The sequence below is a fragment of the Pelmatolapia mariae genome, linkage group LG12, assembly GCF_036321145.2.
Source record: "Pelmatolapia mariae isolate MD_Pm_ZW linkage group LG12, Pm_UMD_F_2, whole genome shotgun sequence".
NCBI classification, from domain to species: Eukaryota; Metazoa; Chordata; class Actinopteri; order Cichliformes; family Cichlidae; genus Pelmatolapia; species Pelmatolapia mariae.
The window spans coordinates 28909921-28934086 of NC_086237.1; the positions used below are offsets into that span (position 1 = coordinate 28909921).

General features: G+C 40.5%; 1 protein-coding gene across 1 annotated transcript in view; it reads right to left on the minus strand.

Annotated features, from left to right (window-relative positions):
• Positions 1-24166, minus strand: part of fbxl17 (F-box and leucine-rich repeat protein 17) — a 227464-nt gene that overhangs the window by 71824 nt on the left and 131474 nt on the right. The window contains exon 9 of the mRNA XM_063490430.1: positions 1037-1113. Coding sequence (XP_063346500.1) covers positions 1037-1113 — 77 coding nt within the window. The remainder of the gene's footprint in view (positions 1-1036; positions 1114-24166) is intronic.

Here is a 24166-nt window from a genome sequence, read left to right on the forward strand (position 1 = left end):
AGACAAACCATTGCAGTTGGGAATTATTACAGCTTAAAGTCAAATTAAACTTTCTTTGACGATCAAACTCAGGCTATCATGCGTCACACCAAATATTTATTTTTGGTGGGTGGGCTGGCTTTTGTTATGATACAGATTGTGGGTATTTTGAGCTGCAAAGATAACAGGAAATAACATAAGTGGTAAAAACCCTTCAGACTCTGTTAAATCGAGTAACAGTAGATTGGAGAAAGCAGACACCCAAAGAAAATAGTCGGCTGCGCTGCTGGGAGTGTCATTTGTGCAATTTGAAGGGTGCACACATGCACAAACACAACTAAACAGTGCCACACAAAGAACCAGGATTGCACTCCTGATGCTTCAGTACCGATGAACTCCAACTGTGTATTGTACTGTAGCTGATGAAAGACTCAAATATTCCGCAAAACATATGGCAGAATGGAATCAAGCAGAGAGGGAAGGTAGTGTAAACAAAATAAAAAGAGGAGATGATGCTACAGGGATATAAAAGAGATATATATCACCTGAGTGTATGCTGAGGATGAAAACACCATGTATGTCCCCCATCAGACAATACAAACAACTCTAATCCACCAACACAAGTAAATGTATAAAAATCCTGAGTAGCCTTTTCATACCTCATATAATGTGCTCTGAAAGGCTATTTCTCCAGAAAGCACAATATTTAACCTCTCATATAAGAATTCACAAAAGTCAGCCTTCAACTAACCACCGCATGGTTTGACATTGAGTGGCCTGCCGAGTAATGCTTCTCGGTTTATTTAAAGAGTTTACTTAAAGGTAAATCTCTGGTAAAACTCTAGTGTGGGTAAATGTGCAGAAGAGCTCCAGCTAACACTGCTTTCTTCTGCTTGAAACTTTTCAATAATATTTTCACTGTTTACAAGTCTCATAAGAGGAAAGCTGTAAAATCAAATGAGTCCTGAATCACAGTGGTGAATGTGGGCAATAATGGAAATGATGATAATGTTGGCGGTTGACTGCAACAAAGGGACAGTGATTGAAAGTATCCTACCGTGGTCTGTAATTTTACAAGACACAAGATAGAGCTCCTTCAAACTTCTCCCCTCCTTGGCAATGATTTCCACACACCTACAAAAAGACACAGAAAACAATAAATGTTTAAAACATCACCAGAAGCATCTGCGTCGTGTATATTGTGTTTCAATATTCCTTGATGGCAACACTGCAATGCAATGCGCACGCCTCCTCGATTATGCACACACACACAGGCACGTCGGATTATTCCACAGTAAAGGTTAAACAGCACTGCTGCAGGGTCATCTTTTAACACACATATTAATAATTAAATACCCGATCTGATTAAAGAAGTATGCATCAACATAGCCAGAGTGTATGTGTGAATATGTGCATGTGCGTGCCTCTCATACACACATTAGTTGTAGGCCTGCTCACTTCAAAGAGGCATATCTGCATTCAGTCCACTGTCTGATCCCGAAGGACCAACAGAGTGTGTGAGAGTGTGTGTGTGTGTATGTGTGTGTGATAGAGAGACAGCATACACTAGAGAGTGCCATGGGGAAGATCAGAGTATCTGTATCAAATGATTCTCTTTAAATGCCTCTAATGAGAGTAGTGCGTGCAACAAGTAGATTTTGATCAACGCATTTGACCCATTAACCTTCAGGAGAAAATGTTTTGATCTTTATGCTGGTGTTCTTTCATGAAAATTTATGAGACAAAACAGACTAGAAGCACATACACATGCATACTGTACAGCTCTCGTGTGTGAAAACAGAGGTGGGAGAGAAATCGTGATAGTTCAGCTGACTGTTGCAGGTGAGTTTCAAATCTCAAACACAGAAGTACTATTGAGGGACTTTTTTCCCCTTTTGCAGTGCGCTCTGTAAGAATCTGCTTTACACAAATCTGAACTGGCGACTGGAGGTTACTCCAAAATGCACTCCATGTATTAACTCACTATCTGGATGGCTTATCTCAACGAAAGTCCAGGAGCATGATTGAGAATTTGAGATTTCTTTCCTTTTGTGCTGTTTATGGCACCTCTTTAATATCTAGCGAAAAGGACTTAAAATACAATAACGGCTTGCTTAAGATAGATTTCTTTTGTTTTTTTCTCCAAGAAGAATTTAAGGTTGCCCGGTTCATGGATTTCATTTGATGTGTGATATATATCACACCAAACTAATCAAGGAGTAAACAGGTGCTAGAGAGAGAAGTTAAAATGTGTGTTATATTTTTGTCTGTGAAGGTTCTCAGTCATCCAGGTCATCGTAGTCAAAGGAGGACCTTAGAACTGAAGAAGCTTCTCGGATGAGAGGTGAAACGTCTTCAAGCAACTTAAAGAAGTCCAGACGCTTTTCTTTGCAAACTCCTTTGTGTTATATTTTTGAAATTCTTATTTCTGAGTGGAGCCAAAGCTGTTAAAATGTGTACTGACCCATCTGCTTTAGTTCACTGGACTGCATCTTTATATTTTGCCTTTTCTATTAAATTTTTGTTGCAGCGGTCCTGTGAGTCTCTCCATGTTATCAGGTTGTCTTTCACCCACTTTTTCACTGTCACTTCGCATCTCTGCCTGTTTATTTTCCTCTTTTCCTCTCTGCTTCTTACTTCATCCCACCTTTCTTGCTTTGTATAGCTACTCTTCTGTATCTCTGTCTGTGGCCTACTGTGTGATGGGGATAAAAGAAAACACAGACAAGACCTGTTGAAATTGGCAATTCCTGACTCAAGATTGTGCTGTGGCCAGCCTTAGATTAGAATCAGTTACCGCAGGGTCACAATATCATGCTGCTTGTCGGGGGGCTACAGTATTAGAGCTGCTAATAAATTAATGTACTGGGAAGAGCTGGTGAGGAAACGGATAAAAAAGAAAGCAGCAATTGAGGGACTGCGACAAAGGCCGAGGCGAAGTGCGTCCTCTGGGAGCTTGTTACACTGTGCCCAGGTCCCCAGGGTTAGAGCAAAAGCAATTAGATCAGACATCAATGAACGCGGGAGGGAGCAGGGAGAGTAACTACAGCAGGAAACAGTAAGTAGAAATCTCTGTACAGTAGTCGAAGGGCTACATCATGGGAGACTGACAGATCTAAGCAAGTGGGGGAGAAAGAGAAGAAAGACTAAGAGGCCATTAACAAGGCCTGAGTGAGGTGAAATGACAGGAGGTGGGATCGAAAAGAAGACCAAGCAAAACGAAGCAGAGGTGCACGAAGTGATAACCAAGACATGGTTCACGCAACCTGGATGGGCTTCAAGATGCATAAACACCACACAAACACCACAAAGGTCAGCTAGCATTAGCAATCTGATCCTTTTGAACAGCGTACAGACCCCCATAGCTAAAACCCCTCAATGGATATAGTGTTCATGTTTTGACAGAGCACAGGAGCCAATCAGCATGAGTCAGTTGCAGTGATGCATGCACACAAGTGAGGTTCATAAAAGTGTTAAGGGAGTGGCAGGCCTATACATTATTATAGTAAAGATGCAGGTGGGTTTCTTTTTTTTTAAAGATTGCTTTCTTTTAAAGGCCCCAGGGGGTCAAGTCTAAGTTCTCTGATCTGCAGAGTGTGACAGGACACTGCTGGTGGCTTCAAAGCCTTTCTCCAGCATTGCCCATCTTACTTTTAGTTGTTTATGCAGAAACATGAAAGTGAGAAAGCTGAGGTGTTGGCACAGAAAAGACCACTTTGTTGGTACGGAGGACTGAAAATGGATTACTGATATCAAGTGTTACGGGAGTGAAGCTCTCAGAAATGGGACGAAATGATAAATATTTGTATTTAGCTGTGTTCTTATTTGCTTCAAGATAGAGTAAAAGTTTTTAGGGAAAGCTGGTCTTATCTGAATTTCCTTAAGAGTTTGTAAGTGCACTTATTCTTGTTCTTGGCTCACTATAACCATAGACTTAATGAGTATGGCATTTGAGAGAGTGATCGTGTCAGCACTCTAAACGAATTCATAGTGTGATGAAATGCATGCAAATTAGAAGGAAATTCACAAGGAAATCTTCTTTTTACACATTGTTTAGCAGCAAAGTCACCAAGGTTGGCTTTTATCAGATTTGACAGGTGATTCTCAGACCATTGGTTTTATTCTTTTTCATTTATATAAGAGCTTAATCTAGGGAGAAAAAAAAACACTGCCTGATAATGCTGGAAGGAAGGATGCTATATGATAAAGCCTTCTTGCATAATGATTTTGGTAAAACATATGAATGCAAACATGAAGCGGAGCAAGACAAGATCATTGCAATGTTGTTGAGAAACTACTGGTAAATGGGGAGGAAGGTGGGGTGAAGAATAGGAAAAGGAAAACGACAATGATTAAAGAAGTTTTAGAAAGAAAAACATTAGAAAGACAGAAAGGTGGTGGATATGATGAGGAAAGCAGACAATAGATGTAGAGGTTAGTTGTTGACAGAATGACACAGCTGATGTCAGATGAAGGATTAAGAAAAGCAGTTTGAAACAGAGGTGGACTGATGAAGTGACAGAAAAATCTGGTGATGCGGTGATGATAAAACAGTGTAAGAGGCAAGAAGAGAAATATCACTGAAGAAGAAAATCAAGGAGTAGAAATGATAAGCTAGAAGATAATGAAACTGTGTCAGAATAATGGAGAGGAAAGAATCAGGAAACTGTGAAAAACAAAAAAAAATGTTTTACTTTGTACTAAATTACTGAGGCAATGATAAGTGAAGAAGAAGCAGACAGACAATGATTCACCACTTATTCAACAAGAGCTGCAGAGGGCTTAAGCCTAACCCATCTGATGTTGCGTGAGAGGCAGGTTAGATTGTGGACACGATGCTAGTCCATCACAAACAGCTCATGCCCTCATGCACACCTATGGCCAATCAAATGAAAGCATGTGTTTGGATTCTAGGAGGAAATGCAGGCCAGACTCAAGAGAACTTGCAAACTCCATACAGAAAGACTTGAGTAAATTGTAAATGGAATGGTACTTTTATAGTACTTTTATAGTACTTTTCTACTCTATTTGAGCACTTAAATGCTTTTTTGCTACGAGTGTTATTCACACATTCGATGATGCGCTTTTTTTTTTCTTCGCCTAAGCATTTTTATACACTTACAGTCACATTCCAAGGGCCATAGTGCTAACCGCTGTACTTGTGTACCATGAAATGATGAAGATTTAAAAATGAAAAAAATAAATAAATAAAAGAAAGGAAAGCACCAGAAGAAAAGGAGTATGAGGAGGATGACGTTCAAGCATCCTGTATATCGTACAGTTATGCAGCTAGCTAATACACAGCTCCAGGCTATCTGTTCCAATAAAATGACAATAAAATGGTTTCTATGACAACTAAGTACCACATGTGTACACGAGTAGTGAGGGGATAAAGGACCAAAGGAAGTGAGTCTCATCAGGGGTCATCTTGTAGTTTACTGTCTCTGTAATGCCAGCACAAACAGCTAGAGGTAAACAATTAAAGTGTCCCTCCTTTCTTCATCTTGTTTTTACAGTTAAACCTCAACAGGATCTAACTGTGGTTCAGTGCTTGGCGTGCCGGGGAATAGTTAAAGTTTATCATTCGTAAAACCAAAGTCAGATGCAAAATTTCTATCTAAACTGAATTACTAAATCCATACCACTGGACCTGAAGGAGCAGTGGTATGGATTACTCTAACTCTAAAACATTTTTATGTATAACTGTGTTTCCAAGACAGCTAATGCCGCCTGCCAAAGACTGCAGCCTTTCTTCGACTCTAAAATCATAGTTTAAATTTTTTTTAAAAAGTTGTTTTTAATGAATACAGCACATCTGTTACCTGAAAGAAAGAAAGATGTTATTATCCCATTACTGAGCCAATATGTAGAACTCTCAATACTCTCAACGGTAAATAAACAATTTAATTATTTCTCTGAAAACCTAAAGCTCTAGATGGAGCTATATTTTTTTTTATACCATCAGGTAAAATATATATTTTGCTCATACTTATTCACGCTTCCCTTGGTATTTTTTCAGAGAGAAAAAAAAAGTTTAACTTACTTATATTCTGATTAACAAAATTTTCTTTCTAGGATCCTCAGATGTAAATAAGACCCAAAAGTTTGACAGGCTACATATGTATATGCAATTTTGATCTTGGAATTAAATTTGCTCAACCATATTTCCCCAACTTGCTCGCTACCACTGCAAAGCTCTATTCAGTACATAACTCACTGAAAAAATTAACACAAAATTAGATTTTAAACGCTACTGTGTGATGGGTGAGCAGTATTGACTTCTAAAAAAAGAAGTTAATAAAAAGATTCTAATCCATCCCATTAAAGGTGTTATTTACAGGGACTAAATGTAATTATTATGATGTGTTAGGAAGTGTTTGGGTTTTTTTTTTTCTAATCCCAGAGAAGCACTTTAATAACTAAAGCAAAATAGTAGAACTGAATTTTAAGAGGTAATAAATCTTATCAATAGTGTACTAAATTTTAGGAAAATGGACTTTGAAGTCAAAGCCAAATCACTGAGGTAGGTTTTTCTTTAGTTTTATCCAAATGGTTTATTAAGACATCAAAGCTGAAAAAACTAGTAAAGTACATGACCTGGTATATGGTCATACTGCAGCCCTGACTATTGTTAAAAACATAGAAAACTCCAAAGGATGAGCACCTAGAAAATCACCAGCCAACCAGCACTGTGCCTAAGGACAAGCGGCCTTTGACTGTATTTCATGTGTGTGCACATGCCTGTGTGTTTTGTCGTATAATCAGAGTTTAAGCCTTGACAAAGCCTAGAGATCAGCCCTTAATACTGGCTCACTGTTTGATCAAACTTAATCTCTCCTATGAGCATGTTGCCATGGTCATTCTCAAATTAGATAACCACAATGCTTATTTAAGATTTATGTCTCTATGCCACACGCTAATTTTTGTTATTTTGTATTTCTGTTGTTAGCTTAGTTTCCATCAAGTTACTGAAAATTAATCCAAACTGAAAATTATAGAGTTTTTTTAGTTACACAACTGTTATTAGTGTCACATCCTTCACTAGGAATTTAAAGCATGTTTTTGTAAGTATGCAGCATTTTTAATTCAACACTCCACTGGTTTCTATTTGTTTAAAATAAGGTAATTTGTCTGTGAAGAATTCTGTGGGCGACTTTCTAACACACCCAGTCTAACCACCTTATTAGGCAATATCCATACACACAGGGCCTACAGCAAGAAGATGCAAAAAAAAAAAAAAGTGGGGATAAAGCAAGTGATGGACAACTTTGTGTGTGTGTGTGTGTGTGTGTATCATTACACAGTGAGTTGTTTGCGCTTGTGCAATTCATGCATATGTCTCTCAGAGGTGAAGCTAATCTTCTTTCATGCAGCACAGCCAGAGGTATCCGAGCAGACAGGCAGCAAGAGGAAGAATAGTAACAATACTTGAGAGAAACAGAGGTCCATATTTATCACAAAGACTGCAGACAGTCTTGCAGCCAAGCAACATGTGTAGTGTTTCTCTTTAGCTAGCCGATCACAATGGAGCAGGAACAAAGACACGGCTGGGAGAATGGCTGTAGGTAGGTACACTAGCACAGTGTCGACCAATACAAGCCCTCGTCTCATCCCGTTCCTCACACAACCCACAATTACACGGCTGTCTATACTCACAAAAGAAGCAGGGAAATAGAAATGGCAGATTTTCCAAAGAAGAGTGTGAAAAAGAAAAAGAAAAGGAGAAAAAAACCTAAGCATCAAATGTATAAAGAAAAGCAGCTGAAGGTCTAGGGAGAGGTTGAAAACATAAAAAGTAGGGGAAGGAGGAGGTAGCACTGGTGACAGACAAGACTTCAGACTTCCACGGCTGTCTTTAGACTTAATGAAATTGAAGGGCGGAGCAGCAAAGAGGAGGAGAGTGAGGCAAGACATGGTATATACTTGTGTGGAGAACGCTCTTGCAAAATTATTCTTGCTGTAAATTTTCTTTATATCACCAATAAATCCATAAGCACGAGCAAGGAAGCAGGGTTCTGCTTCCACAGATGATGTGCAGCATTGAGTTTCTGGAATCCTCTATGCAAAAAAAAAAAAAAAAGCAAAAGAATTTGATGTTTTTTTCATTGGGTTAGTATAAATTGGTTCAAAGATATCCAATAACTTAAAAGAGCTCTTTAGTAAGCAAATACCTCATATTGAGGAAAGGCAACAACAATCTTAAAATGAAGCAATTCAAATTTTATTGAAAATGTTCACTGCTTTTGAAGAGCTAATTTAATATGTCCAGACTGTTCTGTTGCTTAGGCTTTAGTCACACTACAGTTTTAGCTGTCTGTGAGTCATTGCAAGTAGTTTGTTTGCAAGATGATTCTGCACAGCTTTGTTGCAGGTAACCTGTCTCAGTCCAACTCAGACAGGCTGTAATCACTCCCAAAGTGATTGGCAAAGATTTGCAATTAAGGTGTGCAATCTAATTTATGAAAGCAAACAGACTGCCAACAATCTGCCAACAATTTGTAATCAGTCTAAGTAAGCTGAGTTCCAACTTAACTACATTACTAAGTTACTAAGGTTTGCAGCATGAAATTAAGTACAAACTATGGTAAATTTAACATTGAAAAGCATGCCTTATTTTGCGCCCAATGTGTGCAGTAGTTGCCTCTAAGTTAGCAAAACAGGTACAGGTGGATGGTTCAAAGCTGTGAGCACAGTAAAGTTTGGCTCTGTCCTGTAGCTCTTTACTCAGTCTCAAGTGTTTAATGTTTAGAGCAGAGTGCAACATACTCCTGCGCTGTAATAATATTGGTATTATTGCAGCCCTGGTATTACCGAAGTCCCGATGCAAGACATACAAAGATACATCTTTTTTTCCTGTTTTACAGTGAGCAGATCAGTACACACTGAAAACATATCTCCCCGTCTTTTCTCAGCAGTGCGCACACAGAGAGCAACATTCATGTGTCTTTCTTTTACTTTCCACAATAGACACTATTACATATATCTGTCAAAATGCATCGAACAGGACTGTGTTAAGATGTTAGTCAAATATGCACAATATTCCAAACTGTATGCTTTCTTCTTCAGACACTTGCAATCAAGTGCAAAAGAAAAAAAAATTGCAGCTCTATATACGCCTCAGCATCTTCGCAATTTAAAAAGGCAGCTGCCATGTCGTCCTTTTGTCTCATCATCATTCTCATCATGTGGTAGCATCCCTTAGGTTTTCTGCTAGAATTAGTCAATTCTCTCGTGGTCTACAATGCAAAAAACACACACCTGGCTGCTTAATGTTTTTGCACCACAAGCTAAAAAAAAGCTTTCTGTCTCACACAGCCAAGCCCATCTCTATTTATTTTTGACAGCTTTTGCAGTCTCCAATGAAAGCCTGTTCTGACCTCCGTGAAACCTAAGGGAATAAAATCTATATTATATAACATTATATTATATAAAATTACATCTATCTATGAGCCATGCAAACCATTTGCCATGACCACAAAGTGTTGCATTTCCTTAAACAAACGAAACACAAACAGCACCACTTTATCTGAGTGCTGCCCATACAATTTATTCATGTTTTTTATTTTAAATGACCAGCAGGACATTCGATGTTACAAACACTGACACCTGCTTTGACAAGAAGTGGAGAGAAAGCCAATGCTTACTTTATGCAACTTACTTAGTTACTGTATAATGCCAGCAGGCTCTGTTTCTGATACATCTGAACCTTCTAAAAGCCCATCCACATCAGCTAACCCGAATCATCTGTTAGCACAATTCCTCAAAGTCTCTGGATACTCCTTTTCCTTTGTTTTTCTTTTCTCCCCTTTAATGGATCGACACTGATCTCAAACTTGATACGCGGATACAATTGTGTCTATTTGTGTGCATTCGGTGTACGTGTGTGTAAGTTCAAGCAGTCTGAATCAGAGTCTGCTTCAACAATTAGGGCCTGGATGATTTCCCAGGCTAGCCTGCCATACCCACTGCTCTGATGAGAATCACATTCCTATTGTGTTCCACTACAGTTAATCATGTTTTCAAACGACTCAACAAAACGGTAGAGCATTCCAGCAGGTTGTCATCGGCCTTCTCAAGAATGTGCCGATGGGGTCATAACTGGAGCCATAAATGCCCATCAATCTCATCTTTCCTCCACAACCTGTGCTTTTTTTGGTTTGTCTGGGAAAGCAAAGCAAGGACTAAAACACCCTTTTTAAGCCAACTAACAGAAAGGAGAAACATAAAGACCTCTGTGCCCCTGTCTTCTCTTATCCGCTGTGAAGCCTGCTATTTAAATGAACATTTTCTCCAGCTGTAATCGCAGGCTAAAAAAAAAAAAGTTTCCACAGTAAGTGGTAGAAGTTACAGTAAAGAGACACAGTCCTGCTCTGAGTAAATAACAATTTGGTAGTTTGGGTAATAAAACTGAATTCAAAACTGCATCAGACTTTCATTGACATTTGATATAAATTCAACCGTAAACTCATGGACGACAATCCCCAAGAACAAGTGTCACTTACAAACCGGTCCGTATTTCCATCAGAAACTAGAGTGAAAAAGCCAACTAAGCACTTTGTGAGGTTAAGTGGCAGTTATTCACTTGAAGTTCATCCAAATGGACAGCCTGTTGCCTTGCCAACACTGACGGGCCTCCGTGATGCACATGCACAAACAGTATTTTAAAGCCGCTTTTCGGTTGCCAGCAGAAACCAAACTGGGCTGACATCACTCACGCATCTTTCCACACTTCCTCTGCTACTCCTTCCTCCTCTCTCTTGCACCTAAGTAGTTTCCCTGAGGACATGCAAGTGAGATACTCACCTGTAAATGAATAACCGGGTTCTGTAAAGCAATGCCATGCCCCTATCTGCCTCCACAGTCAACCCACTGCAGCCATAACACAATAAATAACCCAGGAGAAGATGAGCACTGCCCTGTGGCAGATGGTGATAACACTTACAGCCTCAGGTCTGAGCTGACACAGTGGCGTGCTGCCTGTGTGTCTGAGTGAGAGAAGGTTGGTGAATCTCTGCCCATGTGAGACGATCAGTTAAGACAGAGATGGTTGCCCATGATAGATGTCACTGTGGGGAATAAAAGTAGTGGATGCATCTGCTTTCCCACACACTATTTATTTATTCGGTCAGCTTGAAGAAGAGAAAATTTGTTAAAACCTCTCAGTATGCTATGTATGCGTTTGTACTACACCATCCACATCATATAAGACACGTGTGTGTGTGTGTGTGTGTGTGTGTGTGGGGGGGGCGCTTTTAGATGTAATAAGCCGTAAAACTTAAACTCTGCTAAAATTAAAAATAGCCTTTTGACAAATGACTTTTGCTAATTACTAATTAATGAAATTGTAATAATTTAATTATAAAATGCACTGATAGAACTTAAGTAGTTGTGGTGACCACTTTCGATCCCACGGAAACTGCATAGATTGATCGGTAACAGGTAACAATCGTGGTCCAATCTAGATTGACTGCAATTACACTCACACACATTAGAAAAGGTTTGCAAATGATTACCTTCTAATTTATAATAGGAGACTGACTGATAACACAAACCGAGATCGTGTGCATTGTTCAGTGCAACTCACCTATAATGAAATGGTTCGGCTAAAGGGGACTTGCCTCTGCTGGTTGCATTCTGGTAATAATTCCATATAAAAGCAACAGAATATTGTTTCAGGCCTCCGAGTACCACTATTTATGGAAGAATTTCAGAATTTACGTTTTAATTTTTGCCAGTTAATTAACCACATTTAATTACGCTATTATAACAAAGAGACTGCATGTAAGTGCCAACCTGATCGATTCAATCGCAAACTAATAGCAGACTGACTCCGTCTTAATGCACCAAGGTTGCTTTGAAGATGCCAACCAGCGGTCGCAGATCTGATACCGCTTTTAAAGGCAAAAAGGTTGTTAGTTCATTGCACGGGGTCACAATAATTTTGGTCGTGTAATGGTTTCTCTTGTGTGTTGTGTTGTGTTGCTAAACATGTTATCTATCAGTCGCTACTGTAGAGACACTGGTAGAGTTGTCCCTTTGTGGGAAGTTAACCTGGGTGTATTCTTATTTATCTTTTATTTGTTTTTTATGAGACATCTTGTTTGTTTTTATGGATCTCTGAAAGAAAAAGTTTGATTGACTCAAATATTAATAGAAATTACTGAATCAGAACATTTTTTTTCTTTTTCTGACATTGAAGCAGGTCCCTATTTCTTTGAAATGCTGTCCAAAAGCACACAATAACATTTCACTATGATTAAATGCGATTTCTCCTGCAGAGATAATACAACCAATAAGTACTAGCTAATAACAGAATCTTGTTTCAGGCTCTGAAGAAAATAGCCAGTCTGACTTTGATAAATTGAGGTGAGCGTGCCCCTTAGGGCTGCATATCATAACTCTTCTGCTCCATGTCCACATGCAAAGAGAGGTGAACTATTACGATGTTTACCAATATGCCTGACACAGTGGCACACAGTATACACCCTCCGCCAACTCAGCCAAAGCTAATTGCTCTGCACTTTGATTACTGCCATCTATTTTAATGAGAGCTTATCAACCCATTCTTTCCTGCCCGTTTTCTCTGTCAAACACACATGCAAACACGACAAACACATGCATGAGTGTATGCGCGCCACTTGGGCACATGTCCGCACACAGACAAGAGAACAATACTGTGTGCCATGTTTGTGATGGTGGCAGGAAATTGGAGGGTGTTCATTAGGCTAATGGATATGAAGAGGAAAGGAGAAGGGGAATGTGTGTCTGGGTGGGTGAAGAGCAAGAAGGCCACTGAATTTAACAACAACAAATTCTGTACAATGGTCCAACAAGTCATACTGCAGTATGTAATTTTCTTGCTACTATGATAGAGATGAATACTTCAATTACACGAAATGGCTTTAATTACGGTGAATTTGCCTCATAAGCCGACTCCTGTTGAGAACAAATGAGCTGTTACATTTTTGGTGCTAGTGCTCACTGCTCCTGCAGCTTGGCTGGATGGACTCAGCTTCATTACGATCACTGGTTTACCCGCACACACACCAAGATGACAAAGCCTAATCAATGGACTCACACTGCTCTAAAGACTCTGGAAGAGGAGAAACAGTAGATGCCGAACTGGACAGGGTTGCTGATCGATGGTGAAAATGGCTTCTGCGATCCTTTGAACACATTCGGCACACTTCTGTCACCTAGGATGTTCAGTAGGTTTTCCTTGAAACTTAGAAAACATTATATTTTCCCACTGACAGTGAACAATGTGAGCAGAATATGCTATGACAGGTTGCGCATCACAGAGCGCACACAAGAATACTGTACTTAAACTGAGGGAGACGAGAAAAGAGAGAACACCAAAAAGGGAGGAGTGTGCATTAGAGGGCTCGAGCATGACAACCGCATTACAACCACAAATATGCCAGATCACATCAAGACACTGTGCCTCATCATTTTACGAGACGCTGCTTGTCCATGAAACTACTTCAACATGTCTAGTAAAACAATCATCAATACCACACACACACACACACATACACACACACAACTGCTGCTGAATACTGCTGTTGTGCCAGAAAAACAAAGCCCCAAATAATTCTGAGATGAAGTTACAAAACAGGAATAGGAGATTATGCAAAACAATAATCTGTATCTCTTCAATTTTTAAACATTGAACCTGAAGTCGTGCCTCATCCTGGCAACATTCATGCCTGACTTTTGGTCTCTGACTTGATTTGTGGAGAGTTCACATTGACCTGATCATGACCCCCATGACCCAGGGCACCATCATTGCACTAAGATGAGCAAAACTAAGAGAAAACTGAAAAGCAGCAGTACTGTTTTACAAACTGTACTCACTCTAAGCTACAAGTTTCCAGACAGATTTCCTGACAGTTGCTACTACCCGAGCTAAAGCAGGCGGTCCGAGGATTCCTCTCACTTTCTTTTTACACCCTAACACCTACACCTACAGGATAATATCACTGAATTGTCCTCTTTGATTTACAGCGCAAATTGCTTTCGCATTCCCTTGGTGTTATAATATTAAAGTATCACCTCTTACCAATAAAACGCATGTGTCACACTACAAATAAAACCCCCACGTAAAAAATAAATAACCTGTAGTATAGGGAGAGGGCTCTACCACATACTGTAAAAACTAGCTGCTAATCCAATTGTTCCCTCCATGGGGACAGGAGAGGGAAACATCCTAATGAGAAACCGGTGGCTAAATATCCATGATAGTAATAACAGTGGGAGCGTCTCTCGGAGCAGCCGTTTGACTCTGGTGACACACGGCCATTAAGTATTCATGAAAACAGATGTTGCTTTGCTCGCCAGCCCATTGGCCCAAACACCCCCTGAAAAATGCCAGAATCCTAAATGAATTTCCCAACAGAACGCCCCGTTTGATCCCCCGCCAAGAGAAAGTGAAGAGTTTTTCATGCTATAGGAGAAGGGAAGAAACAGGCAACTATGAGGGAAGGAGGACAAGAATGGGGTTTATCAGCCTCATGCAACAGCTCTTGATCATCACCATCTCTTTCTCCTCATGCCTCATGCCACGTTTAGCACAATCTATTAGCTTGATAGCAGTCAATTTATTGAAATGGTCTTGATCAGGTAACACTTTCACTGGATTACTGCTAGCGAAGTATAGGGTTTAAGCTATGGCTTTCCATCCACAATGTATTTGTATGATAAGTGCACTAGGGCAGATTGTTTACAGGTGGGTGACAAATTAGAGTAAAGAACCTGAACTCATGAACCCTCAACTGAGGCGATCCAATGGCTCTGCTATGTAGGGTTCATTGTGCGGGCATGATTTGGCTACTAAGCAAAGTGGGACTGCAAATCAGTAGAAAGTAGTTCCAACTCATCTTTATCCTATAAAAAAAATATTTCTATTCTGATGGGAGCTGCATCTACCATGATGCCAACATCCACACCCACAGTGCGTGAATGATTTGATGAGTATAATAATCATCTGAATAACATGCTTTGGCATTCCAAATCAGCATATCTCAACCCAATTACAGCCATATGGGAGGATTTGGACCGGTATTTTGACAGGGCTCTCCACTATCAACAATTATCTCAGCTATTATTATTTCCTTCACATTATATTACCTAAATCAGTCTATAAATCCTTACTCTGTCCTCTTACTAGAATACCAAACACAGGGGTTAATCACTTTTGTTTATGCCTTTTGGGTTGCTTTTGTATCCATCTTTGTCTTTATAATCATGTCAGTAAAGTTTACAGTCACATGGAAAAATGATGGATGACACGAGGGTGTAGCCCAAGAGGATTGGGAGCCAGATGGACAGCCTTTGATCTTTTTTCTTCCCATAACTATTGATATTACAGCGTTCTCTTTACAAAGATCTTCTTTTTAGTGTGCCGGAGAATTGACCAGAGCTGGTGGTTTAGCGAGACAGAGGGAGGAAGACAAAGTAGAATAAGAAGAACAGGCTGTAATAGACAGTGTTGTTGATGGATGTGATTATAGCCTCTTCATGCTGCCCATTCATTCTCTATAGATTCCAGATGATAGCAGTGCTTGGCCCGCTCTTTCTTCCTCTCCATCTCACCCTCTGAGTGTTTTGTCTTGGGTCTCTTGCTTTCCAGCCCTTCATCTGAACATCCCATCCTTTTCTCCTGTCTTTCAACTTTTCTGTTACTGTTTAGCCCTCTTTTCTCTCTGCCCCATTCTTCTCCCCCTCTCTCTTTTTGCTCTCCAATCCCCGTGTACTTTCTTTGATTTTTCTCCTCCTCATAAAATCATTTTCTTCTCACAATCCCTTCCCCTTCTACCCTCTTGTTTTCCTTGACAGGGAGCAAGGAAACCCCATCACATATCTAAAACCTTCCTTTCTCCTCACCATAAAGCATTCTTCTATCCTTGCCATTTTCCCCCTCTTTACCACTGTCACTCATCCTTTCATGGGCATCACCTCAGTGTACTTCTCTAGAGTTTACAACAGGGTTCATATTTCCAAAGAAAAGACACCCCCTGATGAGTGGTGCGTGTTTGCCTCAAAACACATTAGCAGTGTTGAGTAAAACGCTATGACAAATGACAGGAGACTAGCAGTGGGGATCCTGCTGGTCATTCAGCCAGCCAGCAGAAGCACTGGAGTGAACTCCGGCACAACACTAAGACTCAAAGTGAAACCAATCCTCCAACCCCATACAATAGCTGCCTTAATCTTACTCAAGCTCCGCTCATTACACACTCAGCATGGGTTGGAGACAGGCAACGCAGGGAGCTATGCAGCTGGGGTTTGGTACACCAACTGTGTGCGAGTTTGTGAGCATGCAGACGCGATGATGTGGTATCACAATCACTGCAAGACGAAGCCATTGTACTCAGATCAACAAGATTTACAATCCGTATCATCCCCTCCTATGAGAGACACAACCACAGAGAATGCTAATTTCCACCTCCATAAACAAGCATCATAAGCATTACAGTGACATGTGAGCATGTTTGCATGTCTGTGTAAGAATCAGCAGACATGCTGATACATAAAGTCTGCACACATGACATGGCTGCATAGATTATGAAGTGATTTTATATTTGAGCATATTTGTGTGACTGGAAGTGTGTACGTGCAAGAGCAAGTGTCTGTGGACTAGTCTCTTTTAACCTAGCAATAAAAAAAACCCTGACCATGATTCATTCACCACCTCCACCATGAGATGTGATGTCATCCAGAGTAAATTCAGACAATCCTAATTGTGCAGGGTGATAATGCACCCACATAAAGGCTAACATATTTCAACCCACAATAATATCCTCCGTAATCCAAAATCTTTTCAGCACCTACGAGTATCCAGCTAACATTCAAGGACGGGTGGAGCAAAGGCTCTGCCAAAAGCCAGCGGGGTTGATAAAAAAGAAAGAAAATCCGAATTTTGTGCACAAAGACGCACACTACAAAGCAAAAAATCGCTTCCTTCAATACATTATTTTCTTATGCAACCATGTGCAAATACACATGTACACAGACTCAACCCAAATCAGCAGACTGGAGGGCTGGAGAGGCACACCTCCTATTCTGCCAGTTCACTTTTATGTCTCGGCTTAGATACAAATCCACACAGCATGGAAGCTCACTCCACCACCTGAGGTGTGTGTGTTTGTGTTTATGTGTGCCAGTAGTGTGGGTATGAATGCCTAATCCACCACCTGTTTGTTAGATTACAAAGCCAAACCTTATCCAATTCCAGAGGGTGCAATTGGATGTTGGCACTGGATGCTTTAAGTGTTTTATTTTGGAATTTACATGCACAAGTCATGCGTGTATATGGGGTTTGTAGCCCGTACAGTTGAGGCTGTTCCTCATTAATCAATTTATCAAAAGAAACCAAGAGCCAGAGCTCTACTTTGCAAGTAGTAAAACCACACTGTGCTCCTTCTTAGCTCCGGCTCACATAACCCATTTTCAGGTCACACACAGTAACAAAAAAACCCACAGTGAGGATCACTGGCTTGAGCCAAACACATGTTAAGATTATTATAGTTTTTAGCTCAACTCCTGTGTGAATATATAAAAAGCAAAAGCATGGCTTTCTTTGCCAATTTTTCTTTTAATGCAAAGTTTGTTTGAGTGATCTAATGCCTGCAATAACACAAGTAATAATCGCTTTTTGCTGAAAAATATTATAAGTTAAAATTCAGGATCATTAAAATTCCTGAACGCTGACAGAGCAAAGTTAAAATGTATATATGTAAAGAAGATTAACATTGAAAAACAAGCAAAAGTAAAAAGAAAAATCTATTTTAAAAATTATACAATGGAACACCTCTGACAGCCGCAGCCCAATCTGTTCAACCACATGTCCTATAACCTAAACTTTTCTCATTTCTTATCAGCCCCACAGAGAGAACATGACAAATGCAGCAGAACAATGTTTTATCTCATCTGACACCCTGACAACAAGGAAATAAACATAAGCTGACAGCCAATCAGATCGCCCATCTGCTGTTCTGCCTCAAAGTGCCTGGATTGCCCGACAAGTGGTGAAGGAATAATTTCTGTGAGGGACATACCCCAGAGATGGTAAGTGGGGGTGCTGGTGGGGGGTGAGGTAAGCGAGAGAAGAAGGAAAAGAAACAGAATACAGGGAGAGCAGAGTGGGCAGCCACATGGCAACTCCGGGCCGCTTTGATTGGTGGAGGTATGCAGGCAGCCAGGCAGGGAAGACCAGGAAATGTAATTCAGGGAGGCTGTCTGGATATGACATCTCTGGGAGCTATTCAATCTGCAGCCAAACCCTCAAGTGGCGCCTCGCCTGGCATGGTGGCAGGGAGGTTACAACTGTGAGCTCACTGCCTGTCAACCCCACTACACCCTCTGAAGAAAATAAGATAGTATGGAAAAGAAGAGGAAGAGGACAGGGGAGGAAAAAATAAATAAAATAAAAGAAGTGTATTTATATACTAACAATGGAACTAAAAAGGTGAAGCCAAAAATAAAGAAGATTTAGTGTGGGTTAGTGAATGTCTTGAAGAAAAGAGGGAAGGCCAAGAGATGGAGGCACAATGAGACTCAGTTTAGCCTCTGGAGAATGAATGGGAGAAAGCCCGAGGAAGGAAAGGCGGAGCAGGTGAGAAAGTGATCCAGACGCCGGCTGTGATTCTTCTCTGTCAAGCATGGCTCATAAAAAAAACAGTGATAATTGACAGCATTGGCTGACGTCCTTCCCCTTACCACTCTATTCATTACAAAACCAAAACAATCCACCTCACCCTTCCCTATTATGTCTTAGCAAGTAAATTAGGCAACCGTACTGAATAGCTGTCCGTGTTAATTATATCTAAGACAAAATGTCATATATTAAAACATTATGCTCAACAGCTGGCCTGATGTGGAGGGACTAGAATCTGATTCGGTGTCAGAGGTGGATGGAATAAATCTAGTAATTATAAACCACCCACAGATGAATGTTAAAACCAAGGCTGAGAGAGTAATTTTAAATTAGGCGATCGACCACAAACAAACACATCGCTAATAAGCAAATAGGCATTTATCTGAATGGGATATCGTCACATAACAAAGCCAAAAAAATAGGAAAGATCACTAAAGCATAAGATACATCAGGCTTTAATACTTTTGCATGGTTTTTGCTAAATGATCAACTAAAATACAGCTTGTCCTTAATTTGTTCACCGTAGCCTCATCAGAAATGTTTCAATGAAAGGTTGGCTTCTGGATTTGTAGAAAAATCTGCCTTATATACTGTATTTCAATTTATGTTTGCACCTCTTCCAGTAAACTGTTGCATCTATTTCCTACTTTCCCAGGACAATATGAAGAAATCAGAGGTGCGTAGGTCAAATGCTGATTGGCTTATAGCTGGGCTGGAACAGGAAAAGGATCGACAGATGAGTTCACCACAAGTGGGAAAGGCATGCAATCCATCAAAGATCCTTAAAAAAACATGCACAGAGGCCGCAGTGGACACTTTTCATTGTTTTTAACACTCAGTTTTGTTGTAGCACGTTGTATAACTTCACTCTCTCTCTGATTGGCTGATGGCCCAAAAACAGCACAAGCAAGAGTAGCGCACAGACTGGCTGCTTGCGACAATGCTGCCTCACAACAGTAAACAGACAATAACAACCAAAGCTGTCCGTAGTCTCTGCACAGGACCAATGCCCAACCCTGTTTCAGCCATTAGGAGTAATAGGGGATTATATTTCCCCTTTCCTTTTTTTCTCGTTAAACACTGACTGCTTTTTACTGAGAAATGATGAAGTGATTAAGTTGTTTTTAAGGGTCGTCACAACATCTTGAGCTTTGCGAGGTGCATGAGCAGCAGCTCCCTAACTTATGTGAGGGGTGGGGGTAGAAAAAAAGACAAACAAAGAAGTTGGGAGCCACTGTGGAGACGGCATTTGGTGATACATTACTAGATCGTTTCAGCTCACAGACCTTTCCACTGTTCATCCATAGATTTCTCTGTAACACTGTGTATTAAATATTAAGAGGTGTTTATACACCTCTCTGAATTTAATTATTAGTAATTATTCATTTCTGGCTCTCTTCCACAGAGTGTCTTTGTCCTGTCTTCCTCCCCAGACCCCAACAGGTCACGGCATATGACCGGCCCTCCTTGAGCCTGGTTCTACTGGAGGTTTATTCCTGTTAATGGAGTTTTTCCTTCCCAGTTTTGCCAAAGTGGTTGCTCATAGTGGGTCATATGATTGTTGGGGTTTTCTCTGTTTTCTTTGTATTATTGTAGGGTCTTTACCTTACAATATAAAGCGCCTAGAGGCAAACTAAATTGAATTGAAGCGAACTGAATACACCCATTAACAGTGAAACAGTGCTCACTGTATAGCCCTGAACTTTGGCAATATACAAACAATTTCAGCCTAAGTGGATATTATTGTCAGAGTCACTGAGAACAAAGATGATATCAGTTAAACAAACTCCAGGCTTTCCATCTATTCATAAACATACAGTACGGGTAACCTCACATAACGTGTATAGGTCTTTTATAGTTTACACATAACACTGAAAATATCTCAGTATATTGAATTAGGATCATTTGCGAACACACATGCACACATTTGTGTAAAATTCACATGTTCCCATGCTTTTCACCAGATCGCACCTGGATCAAAGAGAAATGACATCATTGGAGGAAATGAGTGCATGTCTATGGGAGCTAATAGTTCAGATGCTGCATTCAGCTCCACTCTCAGTCATTCACATCCATTTGGCTTCCCTGCTGTCTTTTCCTGCTGGTTTAGGGGGGTCCGATAGCAGCTCCTGAAGAATCTTATCAGTCAAGTTATGACTTCACTGTCTAGTCCCTGCCAGTCACCATTCAACCTGTGAGATAGACGATGACAGCTCGCCATTGGATGTTGCTCCAAAAAATCTTTTATCGAGCCCATTCATTCATACGTGCATACAGATAGAGAAATTCAGAGACACACAAAGACAAACAAACAGAATCACTCACCCCTCCTCCCTCCCGCACAGCCGCACTCATCTACCATTTCATCCCAAAGAGACTGTACGCATTCAAACAAACAGAGGAGACGGTTATTGTCCAAATGCAATTATCTTGTACTGTCCATCTCGTTGACTGCTGTGGGACAAAGGGCCCTCTGTTGATGAGGATAGCAGTGTGTGAATGGGAGGTTAGACATCTTTGGCCTTTTCCATGGCTGTGGACATTCAATCTGCCATCCACACATCCCAGTGGATCTGATAACACTAAACAAACCCCAGAGAGAGCGAAAGAGGGGGAGAAAAGCCAGACGCTAATGGCTTCAGTATTGTGTGTAAATCCTCTCTTATCTTTCTGCTCTCTGTGTTAAGAGACTGGTCAAGGGCAGTGGGAAAGAATAAACTCTATAACCACAATGTTGTCTGCCAGCGTTCACCTCAGTGTAAACAGTTTAGAATAGGGCATGCCCATGCAAGGATGAGCATACATTGAGAAACACACACCTACACACACAAACACACCTACACACATGCACTGTATGCATAAACTCGGTATCTAGACGAACGCTACAAAAGGCTGACCTGGCATTAGGCTGGAGCTAATTATTCTCAGCCTCTCAGATTCTCCCACTCGACTTCATTTCACATATGCGCGCACACACACAGACACAGACACACTAATTCTTGTGCTGATTCTCTCTTTAGCGCTGTCTTGTCTGCGTCTTGTGGCGACGGAACAGTAAGGGGGAGAAAATAAGAAGAAAGGTAACAGAAGTGAGGATGGAGGAAAAGAAAAGACACGAGGATTATCCCTCTAATCCCCCTGTCAAATTTTAGGGATTATAGGGAAGGCTTGGCTACATTAAGAGTACAGTAGCAACCTGTACTGCCCATCTCCTCCACTTTCCACACACTTTATTTGGGAAAAAAAATAAAAGCAATGTCTTTTTAAAATTTATTTTGTATAATCTGACAACAAAAAGGGTAATGGCTACACTTTAATATGTTAATAAAGCCTTCCAGTGGCTTTTTAGTCAAATACAAACACTCTCAAAATCTGGTTGTAATATTTAACAAATATCTCACAAATTCATTAAAACAAAAACAAAAAAAGAATGTTCAATTTCAGCTGATCTGCCCAAAATGTATTAGCTTAAATGAAAAAATGTGTCTGGATTACTGGCTTACTGTATGTAAAGGTCTCTGTCTGAATGCAATTCTTGAATGCAGCACGCAAACACTTAAGGTCAGACTCTAAAAGCATAAATGGGAAATAACCAAAGAAGTAGTTTCTTCTGCATTTACCTGCACCACAGCTCAGAGTAGGGACACTTTATATTCATCCATCACATACAGTCACTGCCATAATCTTCGTATGAACGGATTCTAAATATCTGGCTGCAGACTGATGCACGCCTGAATGTGGGTTATACCAATTTGTGAATAACCTCATGACTCTGTCACAGCTATTTAAAAAAAAAATAAAAATCTATGAGATTTGTTCACTAGTAATTTGTGTTTAAATGATGAAAACTCAGGCAAAACAAAGACAACAAAAGAGGTCTGGAGGATCAGCTGAAGTTGGGTGTCATCGTTTCATCATCTCCACTTCTTAAGAAAGCTCTCAGAAGCTGGCAGTCTGTCTTCTTTGTAAGTTAACCGCAATTTTTCTCAGTGTGAGACCTTGTTCTGCATTCACTTAGGAAAAGACAGTTACTCGTGTAGTTGCTGCTCCTAATTTGCAACTCAGACGCGCAAAGTAAAACGCAAAGAAGAGGGAAATATGTACAAGATGCCCCTTGTTCACTGAGCAAAGCTACAGAAGAAGATGGTTCAAACATCAACAATCTCTAACTGGCACAAAATAGCTGTCACTTCAAGTTGCTGCCAAAGAAGACTCAAACATAGATGACTGCAGCTAAATTATAGAGAATTCATACACTTGACTCGCACGCATGCTTCCCACACACACTTGCGCGTCCTCGGTGTACGTGATGAGAGCAGGTGTTGGATGTAATGAGTTTGTCTACAAGCTGTGATAAAATGACAACTGGGAGTGTGGCCCCTATCACTGGCAGATACACCCACTTTTTGCACACCGAACACAAGCGCACACAAACGCACACTGCTGCTACATCCCTAACTACATACTTCTGTCAATACCACTTGTCTTTCAGGGAGCGGGTTGTGAGTTGTGAGGAAGAGTTGTGATGGTACTGGTCCACACCTCTGCACGCGAGTGTGTCAGCGCATGAATGAATGTTTGCACATACTTCTATCTTACACACAGCTAGGGTGGACAGATGTCTTCCCACATGAGATGTGTGTGGCAGATATGGTAATGTGTGAATTAATGTCACACGGCCACACCTTGCGGTCCGCATCACGCGGTCTCATCTCAAGGACACGATCGGCACTGCCAGCTACCGAGGCTGTAATTCACTCCAAATCCTCCTTTCAATCACTTTCACAATCTGCCCATCAGTAATACATCTTCGGGTACCACACTCCCGTAGTTTCACCACTCTTATCGGAATCATCATCAGACTCTGAGACACTTTAATTGGCAAGTGCAAGTAAAGAAGAGGGAACTTTTCTTGTTAGCAGCTGAGGCAAAAATCTTGGTCAATTAAGGACAATTGAAAGAAGACAGACCCTGAAAACACAGATAAAAATAGGACAAAACACACGAAAACATACCAAACACATTTGTACTTAATAGAGAAACTAACTTTTTCCAGCATTAATAATTCACTTTATTCTGATAGGTAATAACATTTAAGTGTATGACTAAAAGCGTAAGATGAATGCATGGCCATCAGACGCTCTTTGTTATTCACCTTAGGAGTTTATTCAGTGGCGAAAGAGAGGATCCACTAAGCGCTTGCTGGGGTCCAGAAATGGTGTCCTTCCTCTTTTTTTTTTTTACCTTCCTTTAAAAGTCCTTTCTCACTGTTGAACACAGGCCTACCTCCTAAATGCTTCAGAAACCCATTAATTTGCATTCTTCCATCCATCAATTCTTCCATCTGTCTATCCACCTAAAAAGCTTCTCTGCCTTCCCCTCCATCCTTATCGCTCCATCTGTCCATCACTGCTCATTACTCTCCCCAATTTCCATTCCTTCCTCTGTCATGTTTGCGACCATCCATCCATCTTCTTCAATAAAAACACAACAAAAACCGCAGGATGTGAGAATTCATTAATTTACTAG